Source organism: Cylas formicarius, unplaced genomic scaffold (genome assembly GCF_029955315.1).
Source record: "Cylas formicarius isolate icCylForm1 unplaced genomic scaffold, icCylForm1.1 PGA_scaffold_5__7_contigs__length_24384050, whole genome shotgun sequence".
Lineage (NCBI taxonomy): Eukaryota > Metazoa > Arthropoda > Insecta > Coleoptera > Brentidae > Cylas > Cylas formicarius.
This window is the reverse complement of record NW_026844341.1, coordinates 20,915,203-20,940,159: the sequence shown is the minus strand read 5'-3', so window position 1 is coordinate 20,940,159 and position 24,957 is coordinate 20,915,203. Positions and strand designations below refer to the sequence as shown.

At 33.2% G+C, this 24,957-nt stretch overlaps 1 protein-coding gene across 4 annotated transcripts in view; it reads right to left on the bottom strand.

The window, feature by feature from the left end:
• The window catches only part of LOC132702318 (aryl hydrocarbon receptor), a 137,006-nt gene that overhangs the window by 87,848 nt on the left and 24,201 nt on the right, over positions 1–24,957 (bottom strand). For 2 of the 4 annotated variants that reach the window (XM_060670877.1, XM_060670878.1), the window contains exon 1: positions 9,547–9,681. The exons of the other annotated variants lie outside the window; for them this stretch is intronic. In XM_060670877.1, coding sequence (XP_060526860.1) covers positions 9,547–9,602 — 56 coding nt within the window. In that variant the 5' untranslated portion in view covers positions 9,603–9,681. Of the gene's footprint in view, positions 1–9,546; positions 9,682–24,957 lie in introns of those variants that run through there. 4 annotated transcript variants of the gene reach the window in all.

Genomic DNA, 24,957 nt, shown 5'->3' with positions numbered 1-24,957 from the left:
TACTGAAAATAATGATTAAACAACAAACTTTTGAAATTATGAGACTACTAAATTCGAGGTGCACGATTTATTACAACAAAAATAAATATGGCTGTCCGTTTAAAATAACAAAATTTTGACGTGAAACTTAAAAGTGGTAAATCTGACAATTCTGCATATTTAAACACGTCCAGATATTGAATTTATCGTTGCAGCTTTAGTAATTTTGCCGATATTTAAGCGTTCAGATACTTTTTACTGACCCGGTATACTAAACCAGACAATAAAATACACCTATTGAGTCTTTGGTTCTCTCACACGCAAAACGTATGCAAACGTTCTGTTTCTATTCGGAAAGTGTGAGATCATGTAACCTGCAAGCTGAATATTTTGAGGTGACTTCATATTCTGGTTATTTATTTATAATTATTGTACAAATTGCTTGAGATTGGTGCTCCTCAATAACTTCAACATCAACGACTCTTTTTGGGCGCAGTTTCCCATACGTGGCTCCCAAGATATCCAATTCTGGGATACAGAATGGATGTTTCGGTGTAAAATTTTGTTTGTAATTTATATTATAGTAGAAGCATTAATAACACGTAGGACACATTTGTTTATTAGAAATATAATAACTATGTAATAATGCTAGGTTATGCAAACAGCTGTGCCTCAATTTAATAACCCTCGTATGACTTAGGAGAGGCACTTAAGCTTTTAATTATTTTTTGTGGCTTTTAACCATCAAGTTGATCTATTTTTGACTGACTTTAACTAAATTTACCCAAATTGTGGCCGTCGTGCCCCACTCACCCTTATTTATAATGTTATATATAATAATTATAATTATTTATTAAAAAGCATTTAATAAAAAAAAAATCTGATTAGTAACTATTTTTCTATCGAATAAAAAACTTGTTATTGCTATTAAGATTTTCCAAAGCTCTGGTTTTAGGCTAAATCCATAGAATTATCCAAAAAATAACACTTTAAATTATGATTCGGTTCTAATAGTATTACGCAAAGAGAAAAAAATGTCCAACTAACTAGAATTTATAGTTATAATAACGAAAAAAAATGCGGTTAATTTTAGAAGTGGGCCTCCTTGCCCAGGGGGGGTGCCTTGCCCCACCCTTCCATAGTTTCCTAGATCATGATGGTCGAATTATAGCTTGTATAAACTAGCTAACTCAACCAAAGTATCAAATTCGATATTGCACCCAAAATTTAATGCAATTTTAAGTGCTAAGGTTTTCAGTACCGTCGGGGCATCTGCGCGGCTGGTACCGCGTTCCTGGGCACCTGCCCCAACAACCGACCCCCGATATAAATAAGCCCGATTAATTGCCGAATAATAATCATTACGACACGCATGATTGGATGGGCCCTAATTAAAGTAAATATTTTTTTTTACTCGTATAACGCGTTTTTGCGCGAATTGACTGAGTGATGGTTTTCGATTAAAATCAGAAACGTCTCAGCGACGGTTGACGGTTAACACATTATTTTTATTGGAGCACTAGTAAATTTTCGTCATTTTAGTATGACGAATATGTAATATTACAGAGGTAACGATGTAAAAGTACAAAAGCATTTGTAAGTTGTGTACCTTACGTGGATATGCTGGCAATATTTTACTTGGATATCCAATGAAAGTTATGATAATTTTACATAAACGCTTTTTACTATGTACTGAACGCTCTGTATAATGCGAAATCTGGCTTCGACTGACGACCCGTGGATGCAAATTTCCCTTTCATCTCGCGAAATGCGCGCATTGCAGAGTCCGGGACTCATGAATAAATTTCTACCGCGTCTATGCTACCGTATCATTACCAAACATGCGCTTTTTCACCAAATTAACGGTTCCCAGCGGCCCGAAAGCGCCTTTTATTGTAATCACCGCGAAACGTCTGGCCTCGCCACTATGTACGTACCCCGAAATTAGACGTCAGCGCCTAGGAAATCGGGGGGAAAAAAATCAAAAAAATCCACCCCGAATATTTTAACATATTTAGCGGACGTTTCTGGCTACAGTTAATGTCAGTTATCCGCGCGAAACGGGATCAGTTGTTCTTTGCGCCGACCATAAACGAAAAATGCTATATAGTCGCCCCCAATTATAAGAGAGTAATAAAAATCAATTTATAAGTAACCTTCAAACACTGTAACTTTTACACAGGGCGATTGAATCATGAGCGTATTAATAGAGGTTATTTGCTTGTCATTGGTTTAGACAAACATGCCACATACGAATGTGCCATTAAAGTATTGAAAGAACCGTCAAAATAAGTTGCTTCGTTTCTTTTACAAGTGAAGTTTCGATAGGGAATGTTGTAGGGATTTGATATGTGATATTTGATTATAGATAGATATAGATAAATAATGACGTTTATTTGATAACGTTGGAATAGTAGATAAAAGCTAAAGCTGGTAGAGTTAGAATTATGACATCCACCGTGAAAACGGTTATTTCTTGGGCAATTGAGGAAGCTAGATAATGGCTTCCTCAGTGCTTGTCTCCAATAATTCTAACTCTATGTACCGTACTTCAAGAAGTTATTTGTTTGTCATTGGTTTATACAAGCATGCCACATACGAATGTGCCATTAAAGTTTTGAAAGAACAGTGAAAATGAGTTGTTTCAAATTTCTTGTACAAGTGGAGTTTCGATAGAGAACGTTGTAAGGATGATGATGATATTTGATTATAGATAGATATAGATAAATAATGACGTTTATTTGACCACGTCGGAATAATAGACAAACGCTAAAGCTGGTAGAGTTAGAATTATGACATCCAGCGTGAAAACGATTATTTCTTGGGCAATTGAGGAAGCTAGATAATGGCTTCCTCAGTGCTTGTCTCCAATAATTCTAACTCTATGTACCGTACTTCAAGAGGTCATTTGCTTGTCATTGGTTTATACAAGCATGCCACATACGAATGTGCCATTAAAGTTTTGAAAGAACCGTGAAAAAGAGTTGTTTAAAATTTCTTCTACAAGTGGAGTTTCGATAGAGAATATTGTAAGGATGATGATGATATTTGATTATAGATAGATATAGATAACGTCGGAATAGTAGACAAACGCTAAAGCTGATAGAGTAAGAATTATGACATCCAGCGTGAAAATGGTTATTTCTTGGGCAATTGAGGAAGCTAGATAATGGCTTCCTCAGTGCTTGTCTCCAATAATTCTAACTCTATGTACCGTACTTCAAGAGGTCATTTGCTTGTCATTGGTTTATACAAGCATGCCACATACGAATGTGCCATTAAAGTTTTGAAAGAACCGTGAAAATGAGTTGTTTCAAGTTTCTTTTACAAGTGGAGTTTCGATAGAGAAGGTTGTAAGGATGATGATGATATTTAATTATAGATAGATATAGATAAATAATGACGTTTATTTGACAACGTCGGAATAGTAGACAAACGCTAAAGCTGATCGAGTAAGAATTATGCCATCCAGCGTGAAAACGGTTATTTCTTAGGCAATTGAGGAAGCTAGATAATGGCTTCCTCAGTGCTTGTCTTCAATAATTCTAACTCTATGTGCTGTACTTCAAGAGGTCATTTGCTTGTCATTGCCACATACGAATGTGCCATTAAAGTTTTGAAAGAACCGTCAAAATGAGTTGTTTCAAAGTTCTTCAACAAGTGGAGTTTCGATAGAGAATGTTGTAAGGATGATGATGATATTTGATTATAGATAGATATAGATAGACAAAGAATGACGTTTATTTGACAACGTCGGAATAGTAGAAAAACGCTAAAGCTATTAGAGTTAGAATTATGACATACAGCGTGAAAATGGTTGTTTCCTGGACAATTGAGAAAGCTTGAATGGCTTCCTCGATATATGATATTTGATTATAAATAGATATAGATAAATAATCACCTCTATTTGATAACGTCGGAATAGTAGACGAAAGCTAAAGCTGGGAGAGTTAGAATTATGGCATCCAGCGTAAAAATGGTTGTTTCTTGGGCAATTGAGGAAGCTAGATAATGCTTGTTTCAGATAATTCTAACTCTATGTATGGTATTTCACGATTCGCTGTAAACCGCATCTGGAGGAGGATTAGTAACACACTTAGTTGCGGATGGTTTTCGGGGTTTCCTTAAAAATTAATAGTGCCCTTTAAATTGTTGTTGCTCATGTCTACATTTTTTCTTTATTCCACGACAATACCTGCAACTTTTGAATTTAAACGTTTCTGATATAACCAATTAGTTAAATTTGCCTTAATTTGCGAATGAGATGGCTCTGTTCCAGGGCACTCGCATTGCCATAAAGGGTCCACCGATATTTTGGTCCTCTTTTATACTTATGGGGGGACTATATATACTGAATGTGGCGTAAATCGTTTTTCACTCGGGGATTTCGCTTATCTAATTTATCGAGTGGACGCGACAGGATCGGGGTATTTATGGACCGAGAGAAATGTCCCCTGAAACAATTAGAGATGTTCCTCTCAAGTGGTACTGATGTATCGTGCCACTTTATTAGCATATACCGTCGACGTTTTGGGCTACCGCTCGTACCATGGTCGTACCGGTCGCGTTTCGTTAGACGCCGTTAAAATGGTTCGGAAAAACAATTAGTTTCGAAACATTTGCAATACGTATTTTCCGCTAGCTGATTTGGCATTTGAACTTATTAACTTTCACGCGCACGTTCTTTTTTGTTTTGTATTCACAAAAGAGGCTCTAACTTACAGGCCAAACCGGTTACCGGTTGAACTAGTCGAATTCGACGTCATAAATGAAATATTAACTTCGGTGTTGTTGTTGTTAATTAGATTTATTTTGCAGAGTATGTTTTTTAAACCCTTACGATGTTAAAAGTTTTATATGAACTTTATATAGGGCGTGCCATTCAACGTTTCGCTAGTTTGTAGGGTAAATAGAATATTAACAAAATAACCTCTGTTTGATTAATAAATATGTCTCCAAAAATGCCGTCGCACCAAAAAAATCTGTTTTTTTTATTGTAAATACCTAAGTAAATACCTAAATGAATTTTAACCTACAAACCCGTAACAAAAGATACTGCTGACGAAATTTAAGTTCGAAATAATTTCCAATATTTTTGCTTCACTCATTGCGATATGTCGACCTCGCGGAACAATTTATATGAACTCGGTGAACATTACATGCTAAAACCTCAAAATAACCCCAAAATCATTATTTTTTTTTGCTTCAAGAAAGAGTAATCTCTTCCCATTGAGGGTCTTTATGGTTCTCCGACTTAACTGCTGCTATACTGTTTGTGCATTGAAATACTGCCAAGATTTTGTGGGCTTATTAACTAGTTTACGAATCTACTAAGGTAAGTGAAATGTTTAACTGTTATTTTTGCGGCAGGAAGTTTTCTTCTGTTCGAAAATACAATTAGCAATTAGTATTTTCATAGAAAAAATTGTAAAAAAATTCGATGTACGTACAATGAGTGCAAAATTATGCATATTATTATTTGCAAGCAACATAGTAACCTAGAGGTTTACTCTCCCAAAATAGTTATTATTTTTGTACTCTCGATGATTGTAATTACCAGATAATTACATTAAAAGACTATGAAAAAAACATTTCTATATGCATTTAGATGAAGGTAAATCATTCAACTGTCCATTTCGCTACAAGAAAACTTTCAGAACACACAGTTACTGACGCAAAAATAAATAAAGTTTATTTAGACAAATAACAAGTGTCATATTCGGAATAAAATTTTGAAAATCGTTTTCCAGGCTCACTAATAACATTTTTTATTGCATATTTTATTTTTAATTTACAATGTCTTGTTGAAATTATTTCAATGTTAAGATTTATTTAAACTTTTTTTTGGGAAAGTAGAACAAGGTGTAAAAAAAACGAAATCCAAAGTCCTTAATTTTCTAAATATAACTTTTTAATAAATATGCGATTAAATAGTATCTTGATTTTTCCTTAAGAGGTATTTATACTTTGTGCATAAATTTTTTTGACAACCCTTTGGCTTTTGTCAAATATTTAACTGTAAATGAAGAATCAAAATGTACGTCATATATTTTTAATTAATTTCATTTGTTTTCCTAAACAAAGAAAGCGTATATGTCTTTGTTTCTTGTTATTCGTCAGTACTACTCATTAGATGCGTTGTTTTTCAGAGTATAAGAGTTGGTTTAGTAATTTTTGTTTTATAGAATATTTTAGTTATACATATTTATATACATTTTATCAGTTAATATATAGATCAGTTGATAACAAAAATATTTTTATATTTTTGTTTATATTTACTTTAAATTGAGTGTATTATTAGTAGTTAATTATAACTCATTGCGATAACTCCAAAATCATTAATTCTTTTGACTTCAAAAAAGAGAAATCTCTTTATTGAAGCCTCTTTAATCTATTTATTAAAGATATTACAAAGAAAAAAAGATTTAGAAATGTCCCTGTACAAAATATTAAAATTTGTCAATTAAAAATTCTGGGCTTTATATGTTATATCGCTTGCAAAATAGAATTTTCTCTAGCCCGTAAACTTAAGTTTGCTTTTTTTTCATTATTATTGTAATTTTATATATAAAACATGTGCTGGAAATATATATTATGTACTATTTGGTCCAGCGAGCATCTTATCACTTCGGCGAGAGAATTAACTGAAACCTAAAAATTAATTTATCATTTATATTGAACATTGATAGATTTCTTAAAATTTTGAAATTAGATTCTAAAAAGCAAACAAAAAGAAGTTTTTTAACGCTTCCCACTTCTGTCGCATTCCCAACATTCTCGATGCAAAAGCAAAGCTCTAATGGGGGTAACTGGGGCACCATGAGCCACCAAATGGGCCGTGACAATTTTAATTGGTCTGGACGTAGTTAATAAATTCGCAGATCCACTCGGTTAATGTTATAATAGCCGAACGGTACATGCGCCAAGTTAATTTGCTATAAATTGAACGGAAAACATTAGAAACGAGCTATTAATATTCATAAACGTGATGTCCGTGAATACAGTTAGATTAAATCAATCTCTCATACGCTATCCAAATACTGTCTGTTTGGCCGATCTAATACAATCTGGCATCGGCAATTGCTCGCACGATAAACACTTATTGAAAACGACACTTAACACGATAAACAACAGTAAATATCCCCAATATTTGCAAATATTTTAATTGTGGAATCCTGACGCATAAATTATTACATCTCTTTTAAAAATGTATTTAACACAAATTAAATTAGAATAAAAAATGTTCAGAGTTTTACACTGTTTCGGCAACACCGCGCCTTTATCAAATGCAAAATATGCCTATATTCGGACACTTATATATAAAAACAGGTAGCAATAGATTTTTAATTATAAGTATAGGGTTATAAATTTAAATTTAACAACCGAGAAGCATTTAAATCCAACTGGTCGTTAAGTAATAAATTCGAATTTCTCATTTTGCAAATCTCCATAGCTTCCAACAAATTTTTGCTTTTTGTATGATTATGTAAAATATCAAAATTATCGTTAAAGTTGTGCATTTCTGAATTTGAATCAATGGCATAGTTAGAATACGAACTTTTATTTTTATATGCCCATTTATGTTCGTTAATACGTTGTTTAAATGTTCTACGTGTTTGTCCGATATAATTTTTGGGACGAGATCCACATTTCAACTTGTAGGCTACGGATTTTTGAGTTTTTCGTAATACAGTCATATTTTGTACTTGACCAAGGCGAAACAGCTGTCATAAAGTAATAAAAACTGTGAAAACCTGAACATCTCTTTTGGAAGCATAAAAGACATGTTTAAGTGCTTAATAATCAATTATATACCATTTTAATGGAAAATTGAAATACTTGGACAAACGTTGATTTTTATTTAAAAAATCATAAATTTTTGATTTTTTTTGGTTTTTAATTAAGTTTTTTAAATTTCATAAGAATATGGATTTCCCGTGCCTTTGTAGCAATTACAAAATATTTTAAAGCCGCTATAAACAATATAGTACAATATACACACCAAGTATTCCTCAGAACGCTGTTTTTGGAAGAAAATTTCTGTCGCGGCCTGTTACGACGTCTCCCGTATTTAGTTGGTGCTTTGTTAAAGTAGTGGAACTAGTGGAAAACCGAGCATTAGATGAAAACAAATAAATGGAGGGAAGAAAAGAAAATAGCATATGGCAGTTTTACATTAAAATGACAGATCCAAACAAATCTGGGTATAGAGCGATTTGTAAAATCTGCGAGAAAGAAATTCGAGGGATTCTCCATAGACTTGAAGCATAATATAATGTTTGTGATATTTACAAAAACGTTTTGAAAATATTTTGTCTTTTCTTGCCAAAATTGTAATTCACGCATATTTTATTTATGTTAATAATAAAAAGAAGTATTTCTTATTCATGTCGTATAATTTCTTTACCTTAGGAAAGATTCTACACAATTTTCAACGCATTTAAAAAAAGTTAAGTTATGTCTTAGTTTCTTAAAGAGTTGTGTATTACTTTTTGTTTGTGATAATACTTTTACGTTGTGCTTTTTGTGTTGGTATCGATAAAAAAGATTTTAAAAAATAGGAGTTTGATCGAAATCATGATTTTAAATTAATTAAATTAATAAAATCAATGATGCGAGTTGTGTAAGTGTTAAGAACGAAAATAGAGAATTTTTAAAATTTGCGTCCGTGCGTGAGGGTTTATATATAGAAGTGTTGCCGAAACAGCTAGAAGCATAGAAGACATGTTTAAATGCGTAATAATCAATAATGTACCATACAAACGTTGATTTTTACTCTAATAATAATAAGGTGTAGATAATATAATAATCGTTAAGCTGTCATATCTAGCTATATGGAAGACGTACTGCTATAAAATAAGACTTGTTAGGTCATTAGGGGTAGCAAAATCAATTGGGAACTCGGCCCGAGTCCCTTTAATATCTAGGCCAGCGGCCGTTTATCAGGCTACAACCGAGCCTAGGTTTTCACACCCGTTCTCTCTTTGACCATTATCACGAAATTTATGCGCCAATTACAAATGGGCTTGTGCGGTGGCGTGGAGAGGCGTGACCGACTGGCATTAAGCCCGTAGCACGTTTTTAACGTCTTCTAAACAGTTGCCCATACGAGATACGTAGACCCGATTTACCCGCTAATGTGCTTCCAATTCGCTAAACACCTCGTATCTACACTGTCAAGATTTAATCTCTTGCATTTCTTAAAGATTTTTCACCATACCAGAAGCGAAAGCTGAATAGGCTCTGATATGGCGGTAAAGTAATTTGGAAGACCTTGACGTTGGCGGTTGATCGGATCATCTATATAACCCCATCAACATGGATCATTAACGGGACACCAGTTTTACACCAAAAAAAGAAAATTTGCAACGTTCCTCTTTGATATAATAAGCAGAACAGAGGAAGACGGAACAGAACAGATGATTTAAAAGGTTTTAAAGAAACTGTGGAAGCTATGGGACCAAATGATGTTGGTAAATTGTCGGTTCGAAGGATTGTACAATGCTTGGTACCCTGGTGGTGTCCAGAGGGTTGATGAAAATTTGTTTTCTATGAGGTTCTACTGACCTTTTGCCGTTCCGTCGCCTCCTCTTGGTAGCATAGACGGTACCAAGCTGGTTCATCGCGGCGACCGAGGGTGGTTGATGCTGCGAGGCCACCGACGCCAGCGCCGGGGCGCCAGTCAGAACGCCCTCACCTCCAAAATGGGCGACGCTCACCACCTGGTGACTCGTATGCGGCAGCGGAGGACATGGATGCCCCTGTTGCAGGAAATCCGTTTTGACCGAGAGTCCGTTTGTCGCGGGAACCGAAACGTTGTCGACTATGGACAAATGACCGCCAGACAAAAAAAAATTGAAAATCGCGCCACTCTCGGACACTACTCTAATGTGGACCGTACACTGGACACCACCGAACTGCCTGGTGGCGGATTAGCGACGGAGAAGGCGCGTCCCCATGGTCCCCTACCTCCGTCGAGTTCCAGGTCCATTGGCGGAGCGTCGGGTGACGTCACAAGATGGCAGCGAGCGATGGGCGGTATTACCAGAGTGGTGGCGTCTCTGTTTCGCTAGAGGCGAGTTAGCTGCCGGTCTCTGTCGCCAGCGGCCTCTGGGTGGGGTTGCTGGGGGTTGCTTGGGTACAGGGTGAGACAAAAACGCTGCAAGTGCGGGAAGGTATAGGGAGAGGCCGAAAAAAATGTCAGTTGATGTTTCGCGGGAATGATTTTCGTGGAATGGAGGGTGAGAATATAAAAAGGACCTGGAGGTCGGTTTCGGTCGGTAATAATAATAATAGTTTTTATAATGTACCTTTTTTCTTAATAAATAAAATAAATACATAAACAAACAAACAATTCTCAAAGATCTTTTTTTTTTGCTTCCATCGACTGAATCAGCGATCCAAAAGACTTCACTTGCTCGCGGCAGCATTCTTGGATATTTAGTTCAGTTTATGTCGACGTCTCTAAAGCGTATTGGTTTGGCTGGGAAGTTATCTTAGTCTTACTCGGGCAGGAACTTGAGTCAACTGTCTCAGCAGGAACGCGTCGAAATATATAACGAGCTGCACGCCAATTAAGCAAAACTTTAAATCGTCCAGACGCGATTTTGCTGGACGTAATTTAACCGATCCGGGGGTAGATCGTATCGCATCTACAAAAAAAGAATATTCCGAGAAACCGAATTAAAACATAGTTAATTGCTGACGGTATGTAATTATCAAACGCGCATATATATATATATATATATATATATATATATATATATATATATATATATATATATATATATATATATATATATATATATATATATATATATATACGGAACGAAATTGTTCGGACAGATAAGGAACATACCCGCTTTAAATTAATTAAATAATAAATTCACTGGCGAATTCGAGCTTTGTACACTGAGAGATTTTTGCAACGGCTGCATATATATACTACGGCCAAGATCCGGGGTTGCAGTTACAGTTTCTTATCGATTATACCTTTTTATTTACTTGACATTGAGTGTTATATTTTACTGATAGTATATGGCTTCTAATAATAATAATAATAATAATAAGGTATTTATTTGTGGATTTTTTTGCGAACTACATACGAGGTGTGTTCAAAAATTAAATTTTATCGAAAAATATTTATTTATTCATCAAAAGTAATGTTGACCCCTTCATAGTAATACCCCCAGACATTTGTGCCAACGTTTTTACCAATCCTCGAAACACTTCTGTATAGCCTTGAGTTCTTCTAGCGATTTTTTCATTATCTCCTCAATTGTTCCAAACCTCTTTCCTTTCATGGGTTTCTTGAGATTCGGGAACAGGAAAAAGTCGCAATGGTGCATATCCGGTTAATATGGTGGTGAACACGCCTCGTATCTTTATTAATACATTTTTAATAGCTAAAAAAAATTGATGTACAATAGCCGCAAAAATGTGAAAAAATAATGGAAGAGTATTCTTCAGTAAATTTAGGAAGGAAGCTCTAGAAATTCTTCCATAGTGATACATATAAAACGATATTCGTAATTAACCAGGTATAAAAAGTTTAATAGTCTTAATATAAAAATAGATATTAAATAGTCGGTGCCTATACAAACTCAAACATTATTACAAAAAATCATACCAACAAAAAAAAGATAAAAAAAAACTAAGCAAAATTTAGGCTACAAAAGAATAAAAAAAATAATAACATTATATTGCCTTATATTGTCGATGGGTTTTGATGATCGATCAGAAGAAGATGACAGAGAGATTTGCGTGTGGTTAACATTATTTGTAATATTATCAACTTAATTATTAACATAACATGAGTCACCTGGTTGAGTAAATAAAAACTAATGAAACGAGGGATCGAATAACCCAAACTGGGAGGGACAGTGCTGGTTTGGATCATAATTTAATCAAAAAAAAGTTATGTGAGTTCTAATCTTAAATAAATATGAATAATCCCTTTTGGTTTAAATTTGAAGCTATTTAGAAGAAAGGTGGGCCTCTTCTTCTGCAATCGCCCCATTTATTTTGAAGGTACTTCAAAATTACAAATGTCTGCTAATCGGTGTGTAGGAAAAAGATGTGGACACTATTTTTTTAATTTTTAGTAGATCAGGTTTTAAGTTTACGTCAAAGTGGGATAGATAAAAGCAACGAGCACAATAAAAAAAATTTTTTTTGAAAAATTAAGATTTTTTATTAGCGTATGAGAAACGGAAAATTTTCCAAATCGTCCAATTTTACTTAACAGGCGACAATTTACATTTGACGTCGCTGAGACCTGTCTAAGTAGATATGTACTATAATTACAAATGGAAAAGATGGTGTTTTATGTATTTTCGATGTCTGTACCAATCGACCCTGGTAAAGCTATAATTAGTAATTGTTTCGGTAACAAATGATCGAGTATGATTGCAAATTTTGCATAAGCAGCGCGAGTTCAGGTTCTTCATTCACGACTTTCTAGTTTTTAGTTGGTTTAAAGCTAAGCTATATGCATGTCATCGAGCTCTAGTTTAGTATATGTCCAACTTTCGTCAAGAATTGATCAAATTTCAGCTCACGGCGTTGCTCATATAAATGAAAATAATTAAACATGTAAAATAAGACATAAACCCCTATTATTATTCATTAATTGTTATTCTGCAATGTATTGGACATGCATACCAACCATCTAAAAACGTTATATTTTCCACCACAACTAATTGTGAAACTATCTTCTTCTGGTCTATCATCAGCAACTGATATATTACTCTTTTTAATCTAAAATCTTTCTGTTCGGTCATTTTCTCTGTTACCGTTTAATATCGCGAAAGTTTAGAGTGTAATTATGAAATTTTGCGTACATTAACATAATCTTATCGAATTACAATCACAAAAGTTCAATGTTGAATCAAAAAGCAAATTTTATTAAGATTATTAATTTTTTTTCTTTTTTACTTACTAAGCGTCGCACAGGAAACTTAACACCATCAATTAAAGTGAAAATAAGTCATTGGGCTAGAACAACACTTGGACTACAGGTCAAACAGAATTCTAAGGCATCCATAAAATTTTCATTTCAATTTTGAAATTGTATTGTAGATAGTACTTGATCTGGAACCACATTCTAGCTTATCTATATTCCAAGATCTAGATTAAGTACAGTGTCGGAATGTCATCCGATTTCATCTAACTATTAAAGGTGGACACTTTTAAAGACGCCAGGTTTTAGTTAAAACTAGAAGAATCAATGGAAATGGGGTACTTAGTTTACTTGGTTACATAGTTGCATGTGTTTTTTTTATGTTCATCTATCCTCAGTTCTTGTTAGTCTTGTTGCTGTCTTTAACACCCAAATTGATGTTGTTAACCATCAAATTCTGCTTAAAAAGATGCCTTGGAAATGTTTTCATGTGAACACAAAATTTTCCATGACAAAAAAGTTAGAAACAAGATTGCTTTCGAAAAATCGTCGCTGGACGGGGCAAGTTCGTAGCACGTAACGTATCAGCTTTTCATTTCCAAAAGTAGCCGCTTCGCGGTTTCTTGTGTTAGAGATACGCTACGGACGAAAACATATTTGGAAGCCAACATCACCGAAAAAAAATTCTAAAATTTTTGAAAAATACTTGGTAAAATTTGATTGCACCTAATTTAAATGTGGACACGGCCTTTAACTTTTCTGCTAAATTTGAAGTTGTTATCTGCAAATTTATGGCAATTAACACATTTCTTATTTAGCACGCAATATCGGGAACATCCTGTATAATAGCTGAAAACCTTAAATACAAAAATTTTAGCTGCATATGTGGGCTATATTGCAATGTGACATCTGAATGATAGTCTTGCACTTATAAAGGGGGACCCATTTCTCAGTTTTGTTGAATTTGCGGCACACCCTGTAAATTTTTGAAAAACTGTCAAGAATTTCTTTCTGGAGCCGTATCTTCTGCGTCTTCTGATTCAAATTTTTTTTGGGTCTTGTAAACGGTTCTTGAAAAATGATCTTTTTTGTAGACCCTGGCCACACGCAATTTTTTATTTTTTTAGAATACTTCCTGACCTCCCAGCCTCCCCATTTTCACCCGTAACGGGGAAAAGCTGCATATATGTGCCAAATAGTGTCAAAAGATGGATTCCGGCGTAGGATGGAGGCCATTTCTTATAAGCTTATGTGTCTCGTGGAGGGTTAAAAAGGAGGCACATTTTAATTTTGTAGCTCCAACGGTTCGACAGTTACTCAGGAAAAACCAAACGAAGAAGGGACAAACAGACAAAAAAACTTTTTTTTGACGGTGATTATTTCTGTACCAATGGCGATCCCATAGGACCTACCGTTAACGAGATATAAAATTTTTATAAGAGCGTAGATACTTTCGAAAAATCGAATTTGAACAAGTAACAAGTTATATCGAAACATTAGTATAAGTCTAGTCCTATTTTCAATTTTGAAGACAAAAACACAACTTATTCAGCCTGACGTTTCTCCATGGTGTGCTTGGTACTCCGGCTGCAGTACTAAACAACTAAATAACCAAAGAACTTCTTAGTTCTTCGGGCCGACGGTTAAACCTGTATGTGCATATCGTGTCAACCAGAGCCTATCGATCATTGTTATATCGTCTTCCCACCGCAGGTATAACAGATATCAATCATTTACGTATACCGGGACAGGAAAACAAAGCGTCCTTATACACATATCTGGACAGTTAATCGGCTTATTACGTCGCAATAAAAATATGTCCCGTCGCAAATTGCCGACTCCGATAACGCATCTGCGCTTTTTAATTATTATTCCAAACGGGTGATAAGTACGAAACCCATTATTTCCGCGGACTCAGACCCGATTATTTATAATAATTTAATTTCGGCTTTAGTGCGAGCGGAATTTTGGAATTTTGACACGTGCACCAACTGTCCGTTCGGATAACGGGTCATTTGTAACGATGGCCATCTTATCGATTCTATGATATCAGAGTCGCGTCTGCTTTAACGCTTTGAATCGGTTTTCCGCTATCTGAATCACTTAACTGAAGAACTGTTCCTAGCCCTAGGCCCTATTGGTATCAGTTTGTTAGGAACTATTACATACGAAATGGAGTGATATTTATTTATAAACAAGTCTTTTGTCACTGTGTCAGTGGACTAGTTTAAATTATTTTTTTACTAGCTAAATCGAATTAAGAACTAATTACAAATTTTTATTACAGTATGTTAATTGGTATACCGTCTTAAGTGTCGTTTAAAGGCTTCAAAGCTCAGAACAAATTGATCAAGATCCGGAAACGCGTTCTCTACATTGTTATAAGCACGGATACATCTGATAATCGGAGAGTTAGAAAAGTAGTTTGAATGATACAGCGAAATTTTTCCTGTTTCGAAGAAGAGATTGCAATTAAAGTATGTTTCCAACTTTTCAAGCTGCGTACAATAGAAATGAAGGTTTTCACTATAACGAAAAAAATGTCTCTGTCTATGAAATCTATAACTTATAGCATTTACAAGTTTATCTCCTATATTTCGTTAATTTCATTATTCACAGTCCTGTATTACAGATATTTTGAAGTAAAACCAGCCTAACGAGTGAACTGGTTAATGATCAATACCTCCATTAATTTTGTTCTCAATTTTTTTCTGATTTTCCAACAATTTGAGTAATTTATATTAAAAATTTTATTTCGCAGGCATGGAAAATAGTTGAGATATTTAAAGATATATGAAATAATTAAAGAGAAAAATTTATATTAATAAGAGTAAAGAAAAATGAGTGAAATGAATTGTCGATAATAGACCAGAAGAAAACAGTGTGTCGGTTGAAAATATAATATTATTACAATGACTGGATCAAATACTACATGGAAATAGTTCAAAACATGAAGCGGTTCGACTATTTGTCGAAATATTTTTTATTACTTAAAGTTCTGATGTATTCTGACATATTTTGCGTCCGAGTAGTCTCGACGTCCATACTCTGGAATTTTTTTCTTCTGCTTTTAAGATGATGATATAGATATAGCGCTACATATAAGTCGGAAAAATAAAGTTTTTTATTTTTAGAAACGAATAGAGATGGTGCAAATTTTTAATGCAGAACGCTATTGTAAAAACATACTTTCCCCAAGTTTTTCAGTTCCTTGGAATGTGTAGAGGAGATTTACTTAGACCACCCCTATATACGCAATGAGCCGGAAATGGAAATTACTAACCAAAACTTTCCATACTTATCGTACAATTTTTGAATCGTTAGTAATCAACTGCCTATATTGTCTAAAAACTTGCTTTGGAAAAACTCCTTTAAAAGCATGAAAGTTTATACATGGTGTCTGAAAAAAATCATTTAAATCATTAATGCTAAAGCTGCACAAGACTAAGAAAATATCCTCAAAGCTTTCCGTAAATTTTGAAAGCTCACAATTAAAGGTCATTAAAAAAAGCTTTAAACTGCACTAGAATAAAGCGCCGTTTTTCATTAATTTCATTTATCTTAGCTCATGATTAAATTAGAAAAGCATGTTTTTACTTTAGGCGATAGCAGGATCAGTTAAAAAGCCAGTCAGCCTAGTTCAGAGAATAGTATTTCGGTAGCCTATAGAAGTTTCTTTGAAAGAAAAATAGCTATTGGTTACTAATACGTAACCAAGTTATTCAAAACACTGTCAGCAACAAAAATTACACGGCATTAATTCATTGCACGGAATTCTAAAGGAAAATTTTGTTGCAAAACGATTGTGAATTTTAATATTAGTTTTTCGACTAGAATGAAACCTTTATTTTCATCTAATTCAGTGTTTCGCATTTATTTTGAAACACCATGTATATTGATTTCCATTAACACTTGAATAAGTGCTGAGTTAAAGAACGTCTCCATTAACTTACCTAGGTTAAATATGGCGTATAGAATCCATATTCTATTTGGTCAGAAATGCCTCCAATGTTTAATTGTAGATGACGTATATTTTCAATATTTTGTAGGAGTTTTTCCCAAATACATCTGAATCTAGTTATCTGTTTAAGATATTTATATTTAATATTTAATATTTTACACCCTCTCTATATAAAACTGTTTGAATATTTTTAAGTGTACATCTCTCACTTAAAACTAGCAAAAATTCAATATAAAATTATCCTCATTTAAATAGAGTAAATTTATGTTTTGAAAGCGAATCGGTGTATGCTCAATTCAAGTTGTTACATAAATATCTAAAATATCTCTTCTTTTTCTTCGCTTAAATCATCCGTTGAGGGGATGACACTACTTCCTCTATAACTGTTGGAAGACGTGTATGACAAATTCCATTATCTCGGAATTTCTTCCCTTTTAAATATTACCAAATAATACTTGAATAAAAGTTACGACCCTTTCTCCTCCATATTTCAACAGCTTCATTTTTATATTTCCTGGCACAGGTGCCCTATTGTTTTGTGCCTTTCTTAAGGATTTGTTTATATCTTCTTCGATTTCAGCTTCACCTATCGTTGTTGTTCTTGTTGGTTTTGCTGATTTTCTTGCAGAAACATCGACATCATTAAGTGTAGTCACTTGTAAAATATCTTTGTGCTTCTAATATTTTTTATTTTTTTCCCAGTACTCTTTTTTCTGTAGTCTAAGGGTAACAACACATTCTAAAATATCTCCAATTAAGGACATCAAGCATTTGTCGATTTTTGAAGGGGAGGTACGGAAATGGGATGCAGAATTAAAGGGGAGAAAAATACTACATCTCTAGTATTGTACTGTAGTGTACTCAAACGAAGCGTTTCATTTTATTAAAGGAAACTTAAGATATTGATAATTTTTATTTTAAAGCAGGCTCAGCCTTGAAAATATGCAAAGCGTACTTACGCTCGAATAGAGCTGAACCTATTTGAACCGAGTATTTTGATTTTTTCCGTGGGGAAGTAGTTTTTGAGCGGCATGCTCAGATTTATTCGTTAACAAGTAGAAACGCGACCGCCCGATAAGGAAAGGAAATTGTTGAACTCGATCTTTTCTCACGCCACCCGAATCGGAAAATATGCGAAATATAAATACCTTGAAGGCGAGACGACGACCCGTACGAAGATGTCAGATAAAAACGACGTTCGTTTTTTTTTCTGTTCGAACGATGTTTTACAGACGCACACGGATGGAAAGTCGGAGGGGGGATGGGGGGAAATCGCTTTCCAGCCTAATTAAAAATTCCCCGCGTTATCGTATTTACATTGAATTATGAACATTGTACGGGAATTAATATTCATAAGCGACGGCCGGTCATAAATCAGAAACCGCTTATGTTATACCGTAGCGTTGTAAGGTATATTATACCGCGTTCTGATGGGCGATACGGACTGTTATTCTGTGGAGTCGGCCTGTTGATCATCAAAAGTCTCGATTCAATAGTTATCCTTTTTCCATGTTCATATTTCATGTAAATTTGTTAAAGTCTAGTTCAGAAAGCAATAATAACAATGACGTCATTGTGCAGGTAGATCCGTGATTAGGTAACCTTTTTTTTTACTAAACATTGTATAAAAAATACATTATATAGAAATTTAAACATAAAAAATCATAATACTCATGGATTGATCAAACAGTAGTGTTAAGGTCATTTTGAATGTCGAGTTGTCCCTTGCTACATATGCTAAATATGTGAATTCATTAGTTTATTTCACTGGATGGAGCCGAAAGTTGAATACAAAAGTTAATTGAGGTATTACAAACCTTCAATTTGTTTGAATTTGGTATACGCCAAAAAAACTTTTTTTTTTAAATGGAAACTACCTATTTTTACAATTTTGTCATATTTAGCATTAAAAATTAAGGCAATTTTATATAAGGCTGTGTAGTCCTAATATTTATACTTTTTGATACAATTATTTCCTTTTAAAAATTTGTCTATCACAGCTGTTGCCATATAAGTTGAGTAGTGTAAGTTGGCTATTACGGCGTTTAAACAAAACAAGTGCTAGAACGCTGCCTCGTTGGACGCGCGTTTTGTTGTCATAATATTTTTTTGACACATTGATTTATTTATTTATCATTTATAAATGTAATTTATTCGCTTGCTCGCCTATTATGTTTACTACAGAGGAAAAGATTGATATGTTAGAAAGTTACATATCGAACAATAAAGACCGGACTCTGGGTCTTAGAGATTATATAACAAAATTTCCATTAAGGAGGCGCCTACAAAAAAGATCTTGGACAGGATTTACCAACACTTTAGAATATTTGGAACACCGAAGAAAGAAAAAAAATGTCTTGGTCATATTTTGAATAATTTTATATTTTTAATTTTATTTTTTTAATTTTATTTTTTTTAATTTTTTTATTTTGTAATATTTTGTTGCATTATGCAGAGACCACTGAGGATTCAACCCGAAATGCGTCTTTGGATCTAAATTTCAAAAGATTTTTGCAACAATCTTATGGAGGAACACTTTTCAGAAAATATATTTACTAATATCAGTCCATATTTACAACCTCAGCTAAAAATTTTTATCGGAAAAATACTCATTGCAGGACCAACAAGAATAATAAAAAACATATGGAAGTTACTAGATCAGGTAGAATAAAGTCATTTATTATTATTATTATTAATATTATTACTAATACTATTACTATCATTACTTTTTTATTTTTTTTGAAAAATACAAAAAATTGTAGAAACATGGAAGATTGTAGAATCTAGTACTTTTTAACTTCAGAAAATATCATAAACAAATATTGTATTTCACAATAAAAAAAACCTGATGTTCTCGTTTCTTTAAGTCCTCAGAATGAACATTAATTTAAAACGTTTTTCTTTGTGCTTGTTAACCAATTATAAGAAAATTATCTAAGATTTTTTGAAAACAGTTGTCCCTAAATCCGCTTTTTTGTTTGATGGTACTATAACAAAGTTTCCTAAATTTTTTATAATTAAGATTCATTAAAAAAATAAGTCCATACAATATTTCCAGTATATTTTGCATACTTTTTAGTATTTTATTATTGTTTATTATTTAAAAAAAAACAAAAGCTTTTACTTTTTCAACCATCAGCAGTTAGATAAAGATGTATAGCTTTATTTTGATTCAAAACAGCACATTCCCCCTAAATTTAGGGGTCGACTTCTGGAACACAATGTACATGGCAATAGGTAATAAAAAAAATCAATTAGGCAGTCTAAAATCTTCAGGTGTCCATTTGATGCATGCTCTGGTTATAAATCTTTTAATAAATTTCAATCAATAATTTTGTTTTCCCCCGTTTTACTAATATCAAATAAATATATATTTTGTATTGCAAAAATTACATTTTAATATTGTTCAACTTTTAACTTTAATATTTAACTTGGTTTCATTGAGTCCGATTCAGACAATATCTTTTTTTCTTTTCATTATTAATTTTCTCTGAAAATTTTATGAATTAATTGCTACAAACAACATATCCATATAATATATAGATAGGTACAGTTTGCACTTCGTATTTTGCATCACTTTTTTTTTTAATTTCTCAATTTTTGTGTGCCCATTCCAATGTGCGTTTTCTATAGCGATAACTAACACTTATCTATAATTACGACAAATAACTATAATCCAAACTATACAGACCGCACCAAAAAAAACCTTTTTTTAGTAAAGTAAAAACATTTCCATTTTTCAACACGGATAAAATAACGGGGCAATTAAGCGACGATAAGTTGGTGGCGTATAGTAATGGACAGCAATTTTGCCAAACAGCTCGATATTCGTTAATAATAAATTAGCAATTATTGCGATCGCTTAAAAGACCGTCACGCCCTCTCGCGTACGCGTCACGATATATAACGCGCTGGGGTGGGCATGAACGTACCCCAAAGAGAGAACTGAGAGCGATGAAACTTTCTATACCTTTACCGTGTAACGTGTAACCAGAGTCATGCGAGAAATCATTTAAATTATTTACAAACTTAAAAAAATATATATACAATTTTTGCAAAATCATGACTATAATTAGGCAGCTGCATATTAAAAAATAGTTAACCAGGGACGCTCAATAAAAATTGGGACGCAGTCTTCCGACCAGACTTCTTCTAAACAAGAATATTCCAACTTAAACAATAATAACTGTTTTGAGGATTCAATTAGATAACACTTACTTACCAAACAATTTATTAAAAATAAGTTATGTTTTGTTTTAGTAGGTATATTTACCTACATACTCGTATAAACGCCCTGATATTTTGCTTTCATTATTATATTTTCGTAGCTCCTGTACAGGTCACGAAAAATAAAGTTAAACGGAGATTTTACAAGTGAGATGCAGCTATACTGCCAAACGTCTCCTCAGTTCCCATAATATAAGGCTCCCCGGACTGTAGACAGTTCTTGGGACCCGTTCAGGGATAAGTTTTTAGTATAATTTATTTCTTACGAAGATTTGCATCGTTCTTGGTACAGATTTCTTTTGCGCAATTTCGTATTTGGTCGTATATTTTTAAATTTTTGACGCATTTCTTTACGATGCTTCAAAAACTATACCTATTTATTGTTCTTTGTTTCGATTATTAGCTGTCCATAAAATTCTTGTCGAATCTTGGCCAGTGTTTGAGCAAGAAGTTCCTCTAAATTATTTGCACGATTTTGTGTCTGCCTCTAAGTAGTGCTAGTGACGTAACTCCAAAGAAAAAATCAGTTGGTGCTAGGTCTGGGGATCTGGGTGGCCATTTAATTGTTCCCTTTCATATTTATTATGCGATTAGGATTGAGGTTGCATTCAGAAAATCCTGAACTCCTCTAGCATGGTGTATGGGGTGACCATCTTATTGGTACCAAATTTCATATTTAAGTGCCTGAACTGCTGGAATTATTTGAACATTCTGACTTTTGAGTTCAATTAATTTTTTTTCTTGAAACTACTCACCAGATAATAAATATCCTGTTTGAAAGACAATTTAGTATGCTTTAATACGAGTTTAAATTGATTAAAAGTTATTTCTGCTTTTTATGCGGTGATTGATAATTAGCACCTCAACACTTATTTTTTAAAAATGCGTATGACCCCCTGTTGCCCTAATATCATCAACAAATGGTTAAAAACGCGTAATGCAAATTTAAGTCTATAACAAGTATGTTACTATCACTATAACTACTGCATAAACACGTTTCATTTGTTCAACCGTAGGTACGCATATGAAAGATCAGCACTCTTGACAAATTTAAACTCATACTAATGCATATTAAATTGTTTTCTAAACAACATGTTTATAAAATTAATAAAATTTATTTATTTTAAATACTATAATCAAAAATTTCCAGTGGGCCGATTTCTTAAAGGAATCCACAGGTGTTGGTACTCTACGACGACCTTGAAACCGTAATGAAGATTCATCGGTGAATAAAACATTCGGTAAAGAATCTTCATTTTGGTTAACTCGTTCGATCATTTCTTCAAGGAATTCCCTGCGTTTCTCATGATCTATATATTTATAAATAAATAAATGTTGTAAATAAGTAATATGTTCGTGTGTATTAATTCTTAAAATACAAAAATTTATCTCTACTTTGGTATTTAGTTAATTGAAAACTCTAAACAAAAATTTATTTTCCCCCTTCTTCAATAAATGAAAAATATATTTTTTTTTTTAATAACACTCCGGAAAAAAAATACGCACTATTTTCTGACCAACAATTTTTTTTTAAAAAAACTTAATATTTTTAATTTCTAAGTAAATAACAATTTGAATTGAGATTTTTTAAGAAATTGCACTTTATAGACTAGAACACTAAATGAGGAAGGCAAAGATTCTGTTGCTCCTTCCGTCTCTTTCTATTTTAAAATTTTTCTCACTTTTCTGTCACGCGTTGGGCATGAGATATTTAATGATATGATAAATGAAAAAAAAAATTTTTAAATAACACTCCTAAAAAAAAATACGCACTATTTTCTGACCAACAATTTTAAAAAAAAAAAACTTAATATTTTTAATTTCTAAGTAAATAACAATTTGAATTGAGATTTTTTAAGAAATTGCACTTTATAGACTAGAACACTCCATTAATATAAATGAGGAAGTCAAAGATTATGTTGCTCCTTCCGTCTCTTTCTATTTCAAAATTTCCCTCACTTTTCTGTCACGCGTCGGCCTAAGCCGTTTTGAGATATTTAATGATATGATAAATGAAAATAAATAAATAAATAAAAAACCACATCATTTTATTGCCTTCTAAAATAAATGAAAATATATTTTTTTAAATAACACTCATGAAAAAAATTCGCTCTATTTTCTGACCAACAATTTGTTTTTAAATTTAGGAAAAGCTTAACATTTTTAATTTCTAAGTAAATATCAATTTGAATAGGGATTTTTTAAGAAATTGCACGAAGAAGAATTGTATCAATAAATAAAAATGAGTTAAACAACTAGAACCCTCAATTTATATAAATGATAGAGTCCAAGATTCTGTTGTCCCTTCCGTCCCTTTCTATTTTAAGATTTCCATCATTTTTCTGTCACACGTCGGCTTAAGCAGTGTTGAGATATTTAATGATTTGATAAATGAAAAATTAAAATAATAATAATAAAAACTACAATTTTTAAGAAATTGAAAAGAAAACCTGCGGCGAAAGCATTATTGTTTTGAAATTTACGTATCCCGCCGATTTTTATAATCTCATATGTCGATTGGATTTAAAACTTGGTGAACTATTTTACGTTGTTTATTCGAAATAAAGACGCGCGCACGCCCCTGTCCCATACTCCGGTTCTTATCCGTTCGGAGGATCATAGCAGAGTCAATTATTCGGGGCAAACAATACCTTTCCCCCGATAAACATCGCCAATGTAATTCCTAATCGGCATTCTGCCAATCGTCCTTGCTGACTACAATTGGTCACCGCAGAACCTCGTGGTTTACGAGAGTGGGAAGTGTCTCGATTCTTCGACCACGCCCCCGTGCGGTCATTGGTTGTTGCTTCTCGAATTAGAATAAGCACCTTGACAATCGTCGCTTGTTTGTCTGCACTTCTATCGATATCGGTTTTTTTAGTCGACAGATCGCAATCGCATTGGCTCTTTACGTGCCTGCATTAGGTACTTTTGTCAAGATTCGCGGCTTACTGGTTTTGAAGAACGTTTTTTAGTTTTTTTAGTTTTTCCTGTTCGATTGTTTTTTGTTTGCTGGATTCTTGGTACTGGTTAATCAGCTAAAGACAGTTATCTCATTCCTCTCTTATGCAGTACCGGAACAGTTGTTTCAATTTTTTCCCAAATGGTGTACACTGAAAATGCAAATGCAAAATATGTTTTTATTCATGCAATTCGTGTAACTTTAGGTTAATAAAATTATTTAGACAAAAAGTCAATCAATTAACGACAAAGATGTAATAACATAAACTTATGGGCGGCAAATTGAGTTGAGAACTACTTAGCTAACAGATATCACAGCTTTTGTCCGTGTTTCATCAGGTGTACCCCAAGGTTCTGTCCTTGGACCTGTATTATTCTTAATTTATATTTCGCATATTTATACATCCATCGAATATTTGAATTTGCATTCATTTGCTGATGACACTCAGCTATTTCACTCCGTCGATCCTAAATTATTTGATATTGCTTCAATTTACATCAATTTGGATTTGCATAACTTATTTCTATATTCTTGTAGGCATAAATCTTCAACTTAAGTGTAATGTTCTTTTCTCCTAAACCTAACATTGAACCTTGGTGTTGCATTTGATTGTCGACTTAGATTCGTGGAATATGTATCTCTGTTGGTATAGAACTGTTCTTAATTTCAGTTCACGAAAACTTTTAGCTCAATCACTTGTACTTTCGATTATGAACTATGATTTAGTCCACTATCACAAAAGTCTTGATAATATTAATAAATATAGATTACAAAAAATTCAAAACAGCTGTTGCATTACATTACATTAGCCATTCTTTATGGCACTTTTAACTTTGGATATCTCACGGTATATTTATACATTCAATTTGATTCGGTTTTCGTGATGTGATATTTTCCTTTTACTTTTGATGTTGACTTCATTGTTGA